This window comes from Struthio camelus, chromosome 26 (assembly GCF_040807025.1).
Source record: "Struthio camelus isolate bStrCam1 chromosome 26, bStrCam1.hap1, whole genome shotgun sequence".
NCBI classification, from domain to species: domain Eukaryota; kingdom Metazoa; phylum Chordata; class Aves; order Struthioniformes; family Struthionidae; genus Struthio; species Struthio camelus.
Genome location: NC_090967.1, coordinates 5,158,629 through 5,172,502, shown reverse-complemented (window position 1 = coordinate 5,172,502; position 13,874 = coordinate 5,158,629). Strand labels below are relative to the sequence as shown.

At 45.4% G+C, this 13,874-nt stretch overlaps 1 protein-coding gene across 4 annotated transcripts; it reads right to left on the bottom strand.

The window, feature by feature from the left end:
- Positions 1–176: 176 nt before the first annotated feature.
- TPM4 (tropomyosin 4) lies at positions 177–11,755 on the bottom strand. Of its 4 annotated transcripts, none has more exons than XM_068920411.1 (10): positions 11,347–11,755; positions 9,978–10,140; positions 7,427–7,548; positions 4,426–4,559; positions 4,081–4,198; positions 3,652–3,722; positions 2,896–2,971; positions 2,181–2,243; positions 2,023–2,092; positions 177–651 (listed from the first exon to the last, which is right to left on the bottom strand). In XM_068920411.1, the coding sequence occupies exons 1-10, from the start codon at positions 11,365–11,367 to the stop codon at positions 569–571; spliced, it is 921 nt and encodes a 306-aa protein (XP_068776512.1). In that variant the 5' UTR covers positions 11,368–11,755; the 3' UTR covers positions 177–568. The 4 variants fall into 4 exon arrangements, with proteins under 4 accessions (XP_068776512.1, XP_068776514.1, XP_068776513.1 ...); XM_068920412.1 differs by lacking the exon at positions 177–651 and adding an exon at positions 1,241–1,466; XM_068920413.1 differs by lacking the exons at positions 7,427–7,548; positions 9,978–10,140; positions 11,347–11,755 and adding an exon at positions 6,550–6,767.
- Positions 11,756–13,874: the final 2,119 nt, after the last annotated feature.

The following is a 13,874-nucleotide window of genomic DNA, read 5'->3' as shown; positions in this document are numbered from 1 at the left end:
GCCGCGCCATTGGCCGCTCGCCTCGCCGCCCGTGCCCGGCGAGACGCCACTTCCGGCGGCGGACGGAAGTCGCGTGCGGCTAGGTGGCGGTATGACGTTTTGCTGACATCACGCCCAGCCGCTGCGCGCGCGGGGAAGCGCGACGGCGCTACGGACAGAGCAGGGGACACGGCGGGTCGGGGTGAAGCTGTTTAATATGAAAACGTCAGGAACAGTCGCGTTCGCGGGTAATACTGCTGGGATACCACCTACACTGATCCACATAAAAAAGCGGCGGGGCCAGCGCCGAGCCGGCGGAGACGGGGCAGGAGGGTCGCGCGCGGGCTCGTCGCTCGCCTTCCTGCATGCTGCAGTTTAATAAATACAGAGCTGGGTCTCCGCCGCCCCGGCCCTACAGCGGCGCGGCTGCGGCCGCGGTACGCCCAGGGCGCTGACCTGAACGCTTTGGGCACTGCTCATAACTTAATTTTCTTTTTTTTTTTCTAAGATACAGAGAAAGAGAGGAATGAAACGGTAAATACAGATACATGTTTAAGTTTCTGTTGGCGGCTGAGCGTTCTTCTCAATTTCATATACAGTTTAGTTCATTTAACGTCTGATCCAGTGTCTGATGCAACCCCAAATTCTCTTCTTTTGCCTGAGCAAGTTTTTCTAGGGAGAAAGGAGAGAAAACAAGACTTTAAACACACATTTTACTGCCTTTTCTCTTTCAATAAATAACCTCATTACTCACCTTTACTTTTAAGAGAACACTATAATTGCATCAAAGAAATTTGGGACTGATAATTATTTTTGTAATGGCTCTCGTTTAAAGGGTTTCTGGATGGGTCTGATATGTAATGCGACAGACTTGTATTTTAGTTTAACACGCGATGTACAGGACATGTCCTTCAGAGTTTCCATCGTTCTGAGAATTTTAAACCAGGCAGGTGAAACAACACGCAAAGTGAGAGCTAGCTCAAAGCTTTTTCATCTTTGGGAATACGAAAACTGAGGCCTTTGCCAGGCCACCAGGTTCTGTCCCGGCCATCAGGGGTGCCGAGACTGACCAAGCTCTTCAGCGCTGCGCAGGGTGCGCGTGGCCTGTTGCTCCCATGGCTGGTCCTGCACCACGGTCACTGTCCCGCCTGTGCTGACTGTGGGGGCCTGGCCCTGGCATGAGCAGCTAAATGTACTTTCAGTGTCATTACTGATGTATTTTACGTGAATCATGAGGAAAAAAACCCAGAAAGCTTAAAGGTAGAGGTAACTCGTTTTTATTGAAATCAGATCTTACAGAGAAGGCTGAAGGATCGCACTTAGAAGTTGCACAGAAGCGACAGGTCTTACAGGCAAGAAGAGCTTAAGAAATGCAGCGAGTCAAAGCCCCCCAGTAGGTGCAAATTACAGAGAGGTCATATCATTGAGAGCATGATCGAGCTCCTCACTGATAGCTTTGTACTTCAGCTTCTGAGCGTACAGCTCATCTATCAGGCACGAAGGCAGAAGGCAAGTTGCAGCAAGAGATGCAGAAAAGCAGTCCAGAGGAAGAGGCGTATAGCAGAAGATGCGAAGACAGCCAGAATGCAGCGAACCAAGTAATTGAGGGGGGAAGTAGAAGAAGAAAACAGATATGTAGTCAAACATTAGTGTGAAAGCAAAAAAAATATACACAGCTGCCAGGTCAGAAGCTTCATCTACATTTCCCCCCCTCTGCCAAGAATTGTTTTTCAGGCATCAGATTAAATGAGATTATGATTCTTGTTAAGTAGAAAGGCCCCTTTGAGCACACACATTTGTGAGTTGGCTAAAGGCAGGTTATTGGTAGCAACTTTTGAAGAGAACCTCTTTCAGGAAAATTCCCTCTGGGCAGGAAGTACCCGGCTGGACAGACATACGGATCACCAATTGTCTCACGCTGCTCTGGCTATACATCTGATTAATATTTTTGTCCTTTCCCAATAAAATATAATACTTATTCCTAGAATGTTGCTTTCTGAGCTAAAATGAAGACCTGTAAAATCATGATCAGTAATTTCATACCTTCCAGGTCATCAATAGACTTTTCCAGTTTTGCAACTGTTCTCTCCGCAAATTCAGCACGTGTTTCAGCCTAACAAACAAACAAATAAATAAATAGAATAAATGGATGCTGTTAAAAAAAGGCTGCCAAAGCACAGTTTGGGGATGGATAATCTTACTTCTTTAAGCTTGTCAGACAGAAGCTTGATTTCTTCTTCGTATTTATCTTCTTTTTCCGAGTACTGTGAAAACAATAAACACGCTCTTTAAGGGAAGTTGTAGCAGCAATAATGTTTATGAAAAACCTGACCTATTAATAACCACTTTTCCGTTTATGATAGCTGCAAACACCCTTCCCATATTTTTCTCCTCTTCACCAAGACTTCTCAAACTGATTCATATACCATCGTTTTAAGACTGAGGCTGTCCAAAGTTCCTTTACGTATCTATTTTAGTCCTTAACAGGCTTACTTTATTAGGCAGCACAAAAATAGCTGAATGTGCAAGAAATCATCAACTTTTCTATACCAATTAGGGCTAGCTGGAAACAACTGTTTAATGAAAGCAGGAGTTTTAGCAATTTGCCTTATTAAGAAGGCAAGCAACCAATACAAGATTCTTAACAAGATAACAAAATCAAGAACAGTCAGCTGCCTAGTAATGTGGGAAACAGAGTCAAATCCTGATTTGCAGGAAGCAATATTGCAGATAATTACCAGATTACTGAGTATTTTGGTTTTGGGCAGAACTGATACAACGTTATCAATACTCGCTGTTACACAAGCGGTCAAACTAAACCCTTAAATTTTTTTGTACTTCTGGATTATTTCTGTGAATTTTAATGACAAGTTTTGACTTCCCCCCACCATCCCTTAGCTCACTGAAAGAAGCAACCTTTTCAGATTGGGCTTCCAGGGACTTCAGGTTGTTAGTGACATTCTTTAATTCCTCTTCAAGGTCACTACATTTACTACGGGGGAAAAAAAAAGTACAAGTTACCACTGTCACTGTTATGACTTTGTTTAATTTTCAAAAGGTCTAAAAATACAGGTTATTAAGTAAATAAGTCTAAAAGCAGTGAGTTTGTTTATGGGACACCAAAAGCTTTTCCAAGTATCCTACATGGCTGCCTTTTAGCAGTAGATCTGCCTAATGAAATACAACTTTAACCTTACATTGTCGAAGAATAAATGACACTTTTAAAGCTCAGTGTTGCACACTCCTCTGTGTTAAGAAATGTCTTAAAACAGTAAGAAACGTATAGGCTTGCACTGCACTGCAGCTGACTTTCGGTACAAGAGCCATTCTGTTTTGTACCACCTTGGACACTGTAGGAGACCCGATGCTAATGTTAGAAGAGCATGTTTAATAAACCTACAAGTAAGGAAAGTTACTCTTGAAGCTGAAGTATTAGCAACTTCCCCCTCAACATTTTTCATGAAAAAGATCCAAATGGGCCATTATGTTTCTCCATAATGCTGGCAGCCTTTGAAATGAAACTACTAAATGGTTGGACACTGTACTGATACTGTTAAACAAGCGAAACCCCTGAAAAATACCATGGATATTTGTGTTATGAAAACAATCCTCACATAGTAAGGAGAACTTTATTGTACTCTAAACTACACCCATGTATGCGAAACTACTCACACTTCTGACACTTCTGCACGCTCTTCAGCTCTTTCCAGTTCACCTTCCAAAATAACCAGTTTACGAGCAACCTGTAAAGAGAAAATAACTATATCAAGCCAACTGATAACTTGTTATGTCTCCCTCAAAGCGCTATGCCTATGCTTGCCTTCTGACTGATGTAAACTAGAATAAAATATACAGCTCTGCACATACAAGACAGGGACTTTTTCCCAAAAGAACTTTAAATACCTATTAAATACGTAAGATTAAATATGTAAATACGCAAGTGCTATAGTCACTATTAGAATTACACCTTTTGGAAATATTGCAAAGTCAAACCATCACATAGTAGAAAGTATAAAAAGAAGAACTAAACTGAACAGTAACAAAGTTGTTCATAGTTCTCTCATATGTTTTATCATTTCCTTATTAAAGCATCCCTTTCACCTCTTCATATTTGCGGTCAGCTTCTTCAGCAATATGCTTAGCCTCCTTCAGTTGCATCTCCTGAATCTCCATTTTTTCTTCGTCTTTCATTGCTCTGTTCTCAATAACCTTCATTCCTCTGCAGAAGTCAAAACAAATATGTTTAACACAGAAGCTTTTTATCACTTTATCTCAAAGGTCCTAAAGGGGACTCCAGTATTGGTAACTGAAAAGTGACCCCATTAGGACCAATCCAAACTATCGTGTTCTGCAAGGCTAATAGGAATACAGGAAAATTCATTTAATTTATATTCACCATTTTTCCCTTAAGGTCCCTACCCCCACACCCAGAAAAAGGAAACATACCTCTCACTCTCATCGGCCGCTTTCTCAGCCTCCTCCAGTTTCTGTAAGGCTGTAGCCAGCCGTTCCTGGGCACGATCCAACTCCTCTTCCACGAGTTGGATACGTCTGTTCAGAGCTGCCACCTCACCTTCAGCCTGTATGAAATAATCATCCAGAGTTGAGTTTATATAGAAGAGAGTTGCCCACCGACAAAAGTTCACATCTAGCCAATTTCCTTAACGTTGCAAGTCGTCTTGCTATCTGCAGGGAAACTCTAGGAACCTTTTTCTCTGTGTTTGTATTTGTTTAAGCTGAGGTATTTCAGGAATTTCAAGGTACAGAGTATGCGCTTCTCATTTCTTTTTTAAAGGTACCTCTTATCATTCACTCCTGCCATACAACAAGAAATTAAATATTGATTCAAAAAGGAGAAGTATTTTCTAATCACTTTAGAGGGCTGGATCTATCTGTAGAATTCAAAAGTTAAAAACTGAATTGTTTCCATAATGACTTGTTCCAAAAAATTCCACAATTGCTTTTTATGCTCTTGGTTCTATCACAGCTTACAGGAATATGCTATCATAGTACACTGTTGGAATTAAAGCCATTTCATTATCCAGTATGGGCTCTTTAGCCTGTAAATGCTATGTAATTTTTACGTAGGTAGCTGGACAGAGGATATGCTCAGCCTCAGCACGGGAGAGTCAGTCTATGTAACTCGAAGAGGGCAAAATTAGGTATGTTGTTAAAACAAATCCACCTTCCTTTTTCATTGCTTCCTGTGGTGCCTTAGGAATTAGGCAGAAAACATTTCTTAATAATGTTTTCATCTTATTGAATAAACTGAGCAGTAGTCAGAAAAACTCATTGTTTAAAACAGACTAGATAAAAATAAGAGCTGTGAGCAATACTTGCATACAGACAATATGAACAAATGAGTCCCTATAAATACAGTGTTTATTAAGATATGGCTCCTTTAATCACCCACTATTTGGAAAAAAAACAAAAACATACTTTAAGTGGGCAGGTTTGCTCACCTATCCAGCATGGAGGTCTACTCAAATCTGAGCATGATCGCCATGTGCAAGTATTTAGGATTAACACTTTTTAAAAATACACTCTTTTGGGCTACAGATCCTGAAAGGGCAACAGTGTTATGCTTTGTGTTAAACTCTTTGCGAAACAGATGTTTTGCTGCAGCTTCTGAAATTCGATTACTTACTGCCCCTCCTAAGTTGGAGGAAGTGGTTTCCATTCATAGCTGTACCATCTTGGTAACGATTTCAGTGACTGATGCAAATGGAAGCTGGACCAAGATTCCTCTAGTCCTAAATTATGCAGAGTTTCATTTGCTTTCTATCCGAAGGCTTTGTATTTAACTTACTAAATTTACACACAAGGTATCGATCATGTCGAAAACAGGCATCCGTTATGCGGTAGTCTGGGACTTCTTCCACTAGATGAGACCTTTTAAGTCATATTTTAATTAAACGAGATTCCAAAGCTATGGAGATGGGGCCACTGGGAAGCTGGAGTTAGCCTGGCTCCACCTCTCCCAGAAGCAGCCCGCAGTCCTTATACGGTAAAACTAACTCGCTGACATGTGATAAAATAGCAGGAAGATGCCGGGAAGGCTGATCACACACAAATCTAAGTGAAACCAGCTGTCCAGCCCCGGGAGAGCCGCACACTAGCGCAGAGTTCTCATTTCTCTGTGGAAACGGGGAGGAAAAGTTACTTGCCAGCAGTTCGGACATTTCCCAGCTGCGCTGGAGCCAGCGGTGCGGCGCCGAGAGGCGGGAACTCGCCGCTCCTCGTCATGCAGCGCTTTTTCCCAATTAACCAGCAATTTCCTACTAAAGCGGCGGCCGCTGCCCGGTGCCGAGAAGCGCTCCCAGCCCTTCGCCCAAGGCGGCGGCCGCCCAGCGAGGGGCAGCGAGCGCTCCGGCCCCCGCAGGCAGGCAGCGTCCCGCAGGCGGCCGAGCAGCGAGAGGCAGAGCGCAGGGATGAAGGCAGCCGGCGGCCGAGCCGTCCTCCCGCGGCACGAGAGAGCCAGGCGCGCCGCAGCGAGAGAGAGCCAGAGACAGGAAGGAAGGAGCAGGGCAGACCGAGAGAGAGGCGAGCGGGCAGCCCGGGCGGTCTCACTTTCTCCCGCAGGTCCCGTTCCAGGTCCAGCTCCCGCTGGAGGACCTGGGCGCGATCCTCCGCCTCATCGGCCTGTTGCTGCAGGCACTGGATCTTCCTCTTCACCGCTTCCAGGGAGCTCGGCGCGGCCATGGGCGCGGCGCGGGCGGCGGCGGGGCGCGCAGGGGCTGCACGTGGCGGCTCGCGGCCCCGCGGCTTTCAATGGGCCGATGACGTCGCGCGGCTGGAGGTGGGGTGGTGACGTCAGCACGGAGGAGCCCGGCCCGGGACGCGCGGACCCCCCGGCCCGGCCCGGCCCGGCCCGGCCCCGGGAGGCCTCGCGAGGCGGCAGCAGCCCTGACCGCACCAGCGCGGCAGGCACCGCGCTCCTGGGTTCCCCGGGGACGTTTTTCCCCCTTTTTCCTTTGTGCGTGCGTGCGACCGAAGCCAACAGCATGTTGACAAACTGCGCCCTTATGCCAGAGCAGGACCCTGCTTCTGCCTCAGATTCCCAGAAAGATCACTGTTTCATTGACTTCTATTAAAGAAGTCCCCCCTCCTCCCCCCACAAATGTTCTCCCCGGCTCCAGGAACCCCTTACTGGTCCAGACCCCAGAGCGGTGCCACGAGTTCACCTCTGCATAGCCATAAAGCCCTCAGTCAAGCTGAATCCTCAGGGCAGCTTTGTGTGGCAGGCGCTCACTGCAAAAGAACCGGTCCTCAGTTCATTTTGGCAGAAGAGACTTACGTACCTGAAACATAATACAGTTTTTTCTATCCCCTGAGGAGAGTACTGCAGTATAATAATTCTCAGCGATTTATATCTCCAATGTACTACATACATATAGCAAAACATACAAAACCTAGTGAGAGACAAACATTAGCTGTAGGTACATACATCCGTTGCCTTCTTTTCAGCCTGCTCTAGTTTTTCCTGGGCATCTTTGAGAGCCTCCGAGTACTTATCTAGTTCATCTTCAGTTCCTTTCAACTTCTTCTGCAGGGCTACCAGCTCATCCTCTACCTTTCAAGATAAAAAGACAACGTGAGCATTTTGACACATTATTGGTTACTGTGGTTACAAGTTTGCATGGCTAAAACTTCTCTTTACTATTAGTTTTAATCTAATATAACATACAAAACAGTTAAAAGCTCTGAGAAAAGATCAGATCAAAGTTCTAACAGGGCAGGTAGCCTGAGAACGGCTGGTAGCATTTGCCAGGGAAAGATCATTTGCCAGGGGTAAGGACGTATCATCCTTAGAATAATACTCCCTGTCACTGCACACAGGATCTGGTTTAAAACATGACTTGGCGTAATCCCTTTTTCATCTCATTTCTATTCGGACTCCACCACATCCTGCAGCAGTTCGTTCTACAACATAACCAAACACGTTTAAAAATTATGTCATTTTGCTTATTGTAAGCCTGTTACCTGATAAGTTATTAGGAAACCATTCACTTCCTGTATTCTCAGAAAAAAAACAGCGGTCATTCCCTAATCACCTTTTCTACGTCATTCCAGATACTTCAAACCAAACGTAATACTCTGAAAGCAGACGGCCTGCTGTAGACCCTGCGGCGAGCAGGAGGTTGGACTAGACGACCTCTAAAGGCCCCTTCAAACCTGAGTTATTCGGTGTGTCTAATTGTGGTCCAACGAGGTATGCTCCATCCTACCATGAGGGTCACACTCCACCATACCATATAAATCCATATTGTCTGCTAGAATGGTACTATTTATATCCTGGTGGGAGACTGTTTAATGACAAACTGTCTCATGCTCCCTGAAGAATTTGCATTATCAGGAGGCTTACTGCTGATAACTGGTGGGCTTGTGAGCCCATCTGCTCCATCAGTTCATTTGCAACACAAAACAGTTCAGTCTGTACAGAAACTGATTTAAGCATTTAACTTCGCCTGTATGTAAGTTTAGGCTATCAAAACAGTTCACTTAAATAGTTTGTGTTTTAGTGCATTTAATTTCTTCATTCTAGCTTTTAAGATAGCTTTAACAACACTTTTGGTAGCATGCTATTCTTGAACACTGTTGCGATGCTATACTTCTCAGAGCAACCAGATAGTGTGACAAAACTGAATATGCTTACATGGATGCTTTAATAGGGAATACATTCAAAAGAAAAAAAAAGCTGAAAATTTTGAGACAATTCAGAAAAGAGGAATACAATCAAATACTTTCTCTTTTTGGCTTTTTATTGTGAATTACCCTAATATACGTAATAGCTGAGTAAAAAATAGTCTTGAAAATTCCCACGAGTGTATCATTTGCTTCATTAGTCCATAGGGAAACACATTTGATAACTAAATGCAATAGAAGGTTAAGCATTTAATCACCATTAACTGCTCTGGATAATGATCTGCTGTGGCTGTTATGCCACTGAGCACAGAAAGATTAGCTAGGCAAGTAATGCGGCCCAATAGGACAGCATCTGATCAAGACCTCAGAGGCCATAGGTATTACACATGCTGGTGATGTGTGAAGATAGTAAAAGCGTATTGTAATGAAATAGGAGAGACAAGTAGTTTTCCTTATCTTGGGGTAGAAGGGGAAGACAGAGCAGCTGACCTGTTTAGAAACTTTCCTTCCTGTTGTTTTAGCTACATGGATGATCAGTTTAAAGTTTAGTTATACCACTCAAAGATCTCAAACTGAACTTGAGCAGAAAAAAATAATTGGAGGAATGAGCACTAATAATGCATTAGAGCAGTCTGCAAGATGTAATGGAAGTAATTACATTTAGAGGAAAAAGGTATGGAATGTAAAAGTCAACATCCATTTCATAATCCTTCTCAAAATACTACAGCTCAAATATGAAATAGATACCTAAAATAACAAAGTACAGAAAAGCGAAAGGACATGTAAATTTTAATCAGTATAATTCAGTTAAAATAAGAACTTTCAAATCCAAATATTTTTGATTATTCCACACAAAGTATTGTAACATATCGCATCTCTAGTCAGAGCTGGAAGCTCTAACACAGGCGCTCCACATACCAGGGCTAGCTGAACTCTATTAATTCACTTCAAGGAAAGGCTCAATAAATTTTTAGATGCAGCTGACGCTTCAGGAGTTATTAACATATCTGTAGCTTTAACAGCCTTGATTTTGAATCCGTAAGGTCTTTTCCATGGAATTACAAGCACAAGACAATTAAGACAATTATGTAACATTCAGGAAAACTTAGACAAAGTGTTCTTAACAATCTGTGGATAACGCTAATTTTTCAGGGCCTCAGATGGCTGAGAAAATAAATTAATACTTAGTCCTGGTTGCACCTGTGTAACATCACAAAAAGGCAGAAGACTTCAAAAGAAGATAAGCAGAAAACCTGAGTTCAAGTTATTTTGCTTTCTAAATCAGAAAGCTGCAACACAGTATTTTGTTACACTTGTTTCCACAGTATATATACAGTCACTTTTATTTCTACTTGCCTGTTTGCATTTGTCCTCAGCTGCCTTCTTATCCGCTTCAGCTTGCTCTGCTCTATCAATTGCATTCTCCTTGTCTAACTTCAACATCTGCATCTTTTTCTTGATCGCTTCCATTTTTGCTAAAGGATAGGTTGTGTCTGTCACACAACTAGAAGAATTCTGAAGACCAAAGTTTTATTAGATTTTTTTAGAAGACGTGGGCAGAGGAAGACGTTGTGCACAGCCAAGTCACAGGGAAAATGAGCTCAAGTGGTTGTAGAGAGCTTTAAACTGAGACCCCTGGACAAAGCCCAGATTTGTTGGCCTCCTCTCTGATCTTTCATATACAGCCTTTCTAAGGAATGAGCTGGAACAGACTCACTAGAGGAATCTTCACCACTCCATCATCTCCTTATTTGGGTCCTGTTTTCTTAAAGAGAAAACTGTTTCCATTTTTAAGCTTCTGACAGAAGCAAAAGTGTTGACATACGGACACATGCTTGAAAGAAAGCTTATTAGCACCCCTCAGTGTTTGCAGAGCAATTAAACAGCCCAATAGATCTAAGGAGAACAGCCTGGCTTCTTATCAAACAGTGCAACAACAATGAAAGAAAGAGAAGGATCCTTCTGAATTATTTCAAAATGAATCCATACATAAAGCAAATCTACATGCAAGAGGTAGTTAAATTTATATTACAGAAACATTCAGGGTATGGTATGAGACAACAAAATTACTGCTGTGAAAAATACGCACTTGAGATTTGTGTTTTGTTAACAAAATAACTATAGTCTGTATAATACAAAATACAGGCCAGGTTTGGATCCTGAGTTCAAGCTCAAAGGTCTTTCTGGTGAATTTTAGTGCTTGTCTTTGAAAATTCACTCACTAAATACTTAGAAAATTGAACAACACTTCTGAAGCTGCAGTCTGATGAGCACTGTAAGTCATTACTTGTGCTGTAGGAAGCAGTCTCCTCCTCTCCCTTGCTGGTCAAGGCAAAGGGCCCTGGAAAGAGCATGAGGAGCAGCTCCACTGAGGGCCCCTGAAGAGCATCCAATGGCCTTGGGAAGAGCCCTGTCTCCCACTGCCAACCCTATTAAACAAATCCCTGTTCCCCACCTGCCCTTGCTCATCCCTTTTCATGTGAAATTTGCATAGGAAATATGCTCTAGTTTAACTTCACAGCACCTGTCACCTACTTTGTCCTGACTGCAGTGAGGGCACCAGCGAGATCTGTTCTGTGGTTCAGACCTGCCAAACACCACATCTACCCACACGGATGGAAACATGAAAACTAGAAAAATATAGGGGTTTCAAAGTCTGTTCTGAGGTGACTTTGTCTCCCTCACACCTATTGCAGCACAGTTATAAGGACAAAAACATACCTTATGACAACTCAACCGCATTGGAGCTGCAACATGCTCCTATGGCTGAAGAAACATCTGCTTTTCATTTTTGGTATCTGACTGGGCACCCACAGCCCCCATCCCCATGCCTGAACAGGCTGGGAATCCTCACTCGGAGGTGTCCACCAAGCCTCAGAGCCGACCCCTCAGCCTCACAAGGCCTTAGGGCGTTCCCTGGGCCTGCTCGGACTGCTGGCTGCCTTCCCTATGGGATTTACAACTTCCTGGCTTCCAAATTAAAATGCTGCGCATGCTGCTAACAGTGCTTCCGAACGTTGTCCTCCTCCCGCCCGACCCAACCGTCGGGGGTCCCCGAGCCAGCCGCGCCCGCCGCCTCGCCAGGGGCGCTCCGGCCCTCGGCGCCCCAAGATGGCTGCCAGGGAGCGCCCCGGGGGGCGGTGTTCTCGCCGCGCCAAGATGGCGGTCCGCGCTTGGACTACAGCTCCCAGAGGGCCGCGCGCCCTGGCGGAGGGGGCGGGGCACGCCGCGGCGGGGCTCTCGGCGGCTCCCGGCTCCCCGGTGGCTGTTAAATAACCCCAGGTCCGGCTGCCTTTTCGTTTTTGTTTTTTGTTTTTTAATGTTAGAAATGTTCTCTGAATTTTTGAAAGCTGTTAAGTACAGTGTAAGGTCGGGAGTCTTGGAAACACAGAGGTGTTTCTTCCTGATCTGGTGTCTGCTGGTATCCCACCGTGGGGACAACTGTTCCGCGCGACTTGCAGCATTAAATGTGATCGTTTTCCTCAGAAATCGGTCTTTTCCTCAAAAAACCCCAGCCTGCGGGTATTGCTGCAGCAAGGTGACCCGACAGGTGTTTTCTGTCCAAGCGCTGTGATTTGAAGAGTGAAAGATAAAGCAGCAGTGATAAAAGCGGCGGGTTGTGTTGGAACCGGTCTAAGGAGAGCGGACGAGGCACTAAATTAAGAGCACGGCTGAGCCTGCAGAAATGACATTAAGAATAAACCATACTGATCACCACCACGGCGTACGTTCCCCTGGCCCCGTGTCTGCCTCGGCCCTGGCCGCGCGGGCAGCGGGTCACGCTAGCCCCGGCGGGGAGCTCTGGCCGCCGGGGAAACTCCAGGTGTGTGTTTGGGGTCGGTGCCGATAACCACAGACCTGCGCTGAAGTGTCTGAGGAGACACGTGGCGTCCTGGCAGCTGCCACCGCACTGCAGCTGCCTTTTGTAGCCGGTGCGGTGGAGCAATGGAGATCTTTACTAGCTTTCTTCAGGGCCAGGGAGATCTTCGATAACTTTCTCCTATTGGCTCCGACTTGCTCAGCCGTGGTTCGTGGCTCCTTGGGGGCTTCCTTCCCCAGGGCAGCCCCTTTCGGGCCCACGCTGGTCCTCACAGCTTAGGAGTCGAAACGCTGGTGAACCGGCCAGGCTGAGACAACCACCTTGGTGTGTCCTGCTAACCGCTGCCAAGCACAAGTCATACCATTCAGCTTAATTTTTTTGGAGCAAGGGCCATCTTTTTTTGGCGGTACATGCTACACGTAACCCTCCTTGTCCGTAGCCATACAAGTAATAAATAGCAGGGACCTACTTGCTGAAGCAATCTTGACAGTCAGCTCCCTGCTTTATCGCTGCACCGTGTCTCCTAGGTCAGTTCATGCTCCTAACAAGTTCGCAAGTCTTCGGTTTCATAATTAAAGGCTTTGGCGTTGCAGTCGGCTGCGGTTACGTGCCTCTCTTTTTCTCATGATTGGCCTTGGGGTTTTCGCAGGTGCGGCTGCTTTGTTCCTTTTGCTTCCACAGCAGGGACCACTAACCCTGCCCAAGGTTTTCCGAAGCAGCAGGTTTTGGGTGCCCAGCTTTTGAGCCATATGAAATAGGATTAGCAGTGGAGGGGGGGAGGAGTGGGGCCCCGTGTTGGTCCTGTCTGACGTGGCACATGCAAGAACTCGTGCGATGGGAGCAGCAGCAAGACTCCGCGAGCCTCTCCCTGAGAGCGCAGCTGCACGTAGCCTTGGGCGCCTGTTTCAAGCTGCTTCTGAGGCTGCTCTTGCAGCCTCTTCATAATTTGTCATTACTGAGAGGAGCAGAGGTGGCTTTCCAGGTAGCGAAACAGCCCCTCTCTGCCTCAGGCTTGGGCAGGCTCAGAATTGGGGCTGAAGCGCTGAATAAGACTCTTTTTCCTTTGTACTTTTACAGCAGGAAGATCATTTTCTAATCACCTCTGTAGTGTGACTGAGAGCTGCTTCTAGAAAGGAACATCAAGGAACATGTCATCCCATGTAGCCCTTAGACCAGGTACATTCCCTTGTTCCCCTCCCTGCTTCACAAACCAAAGAGAAATGCCCGAACGATTCACTCTGGTCCCTCGGTAACGATAATCCTGTCATTCCCACAGCCGCCGGCTTTCATTAGCTTGGGAAGCAGCAAGCCAGCAAGTCTCTGAGAGAAGAAAGGAGCCCTCCAAAGCATTTATTTTTGGGGGAGGAAGGTGCTTTATAGGTTCTACGCGTACCTTTGGTTATTCCTTTCCTTTCAGAGGGATTGTTTG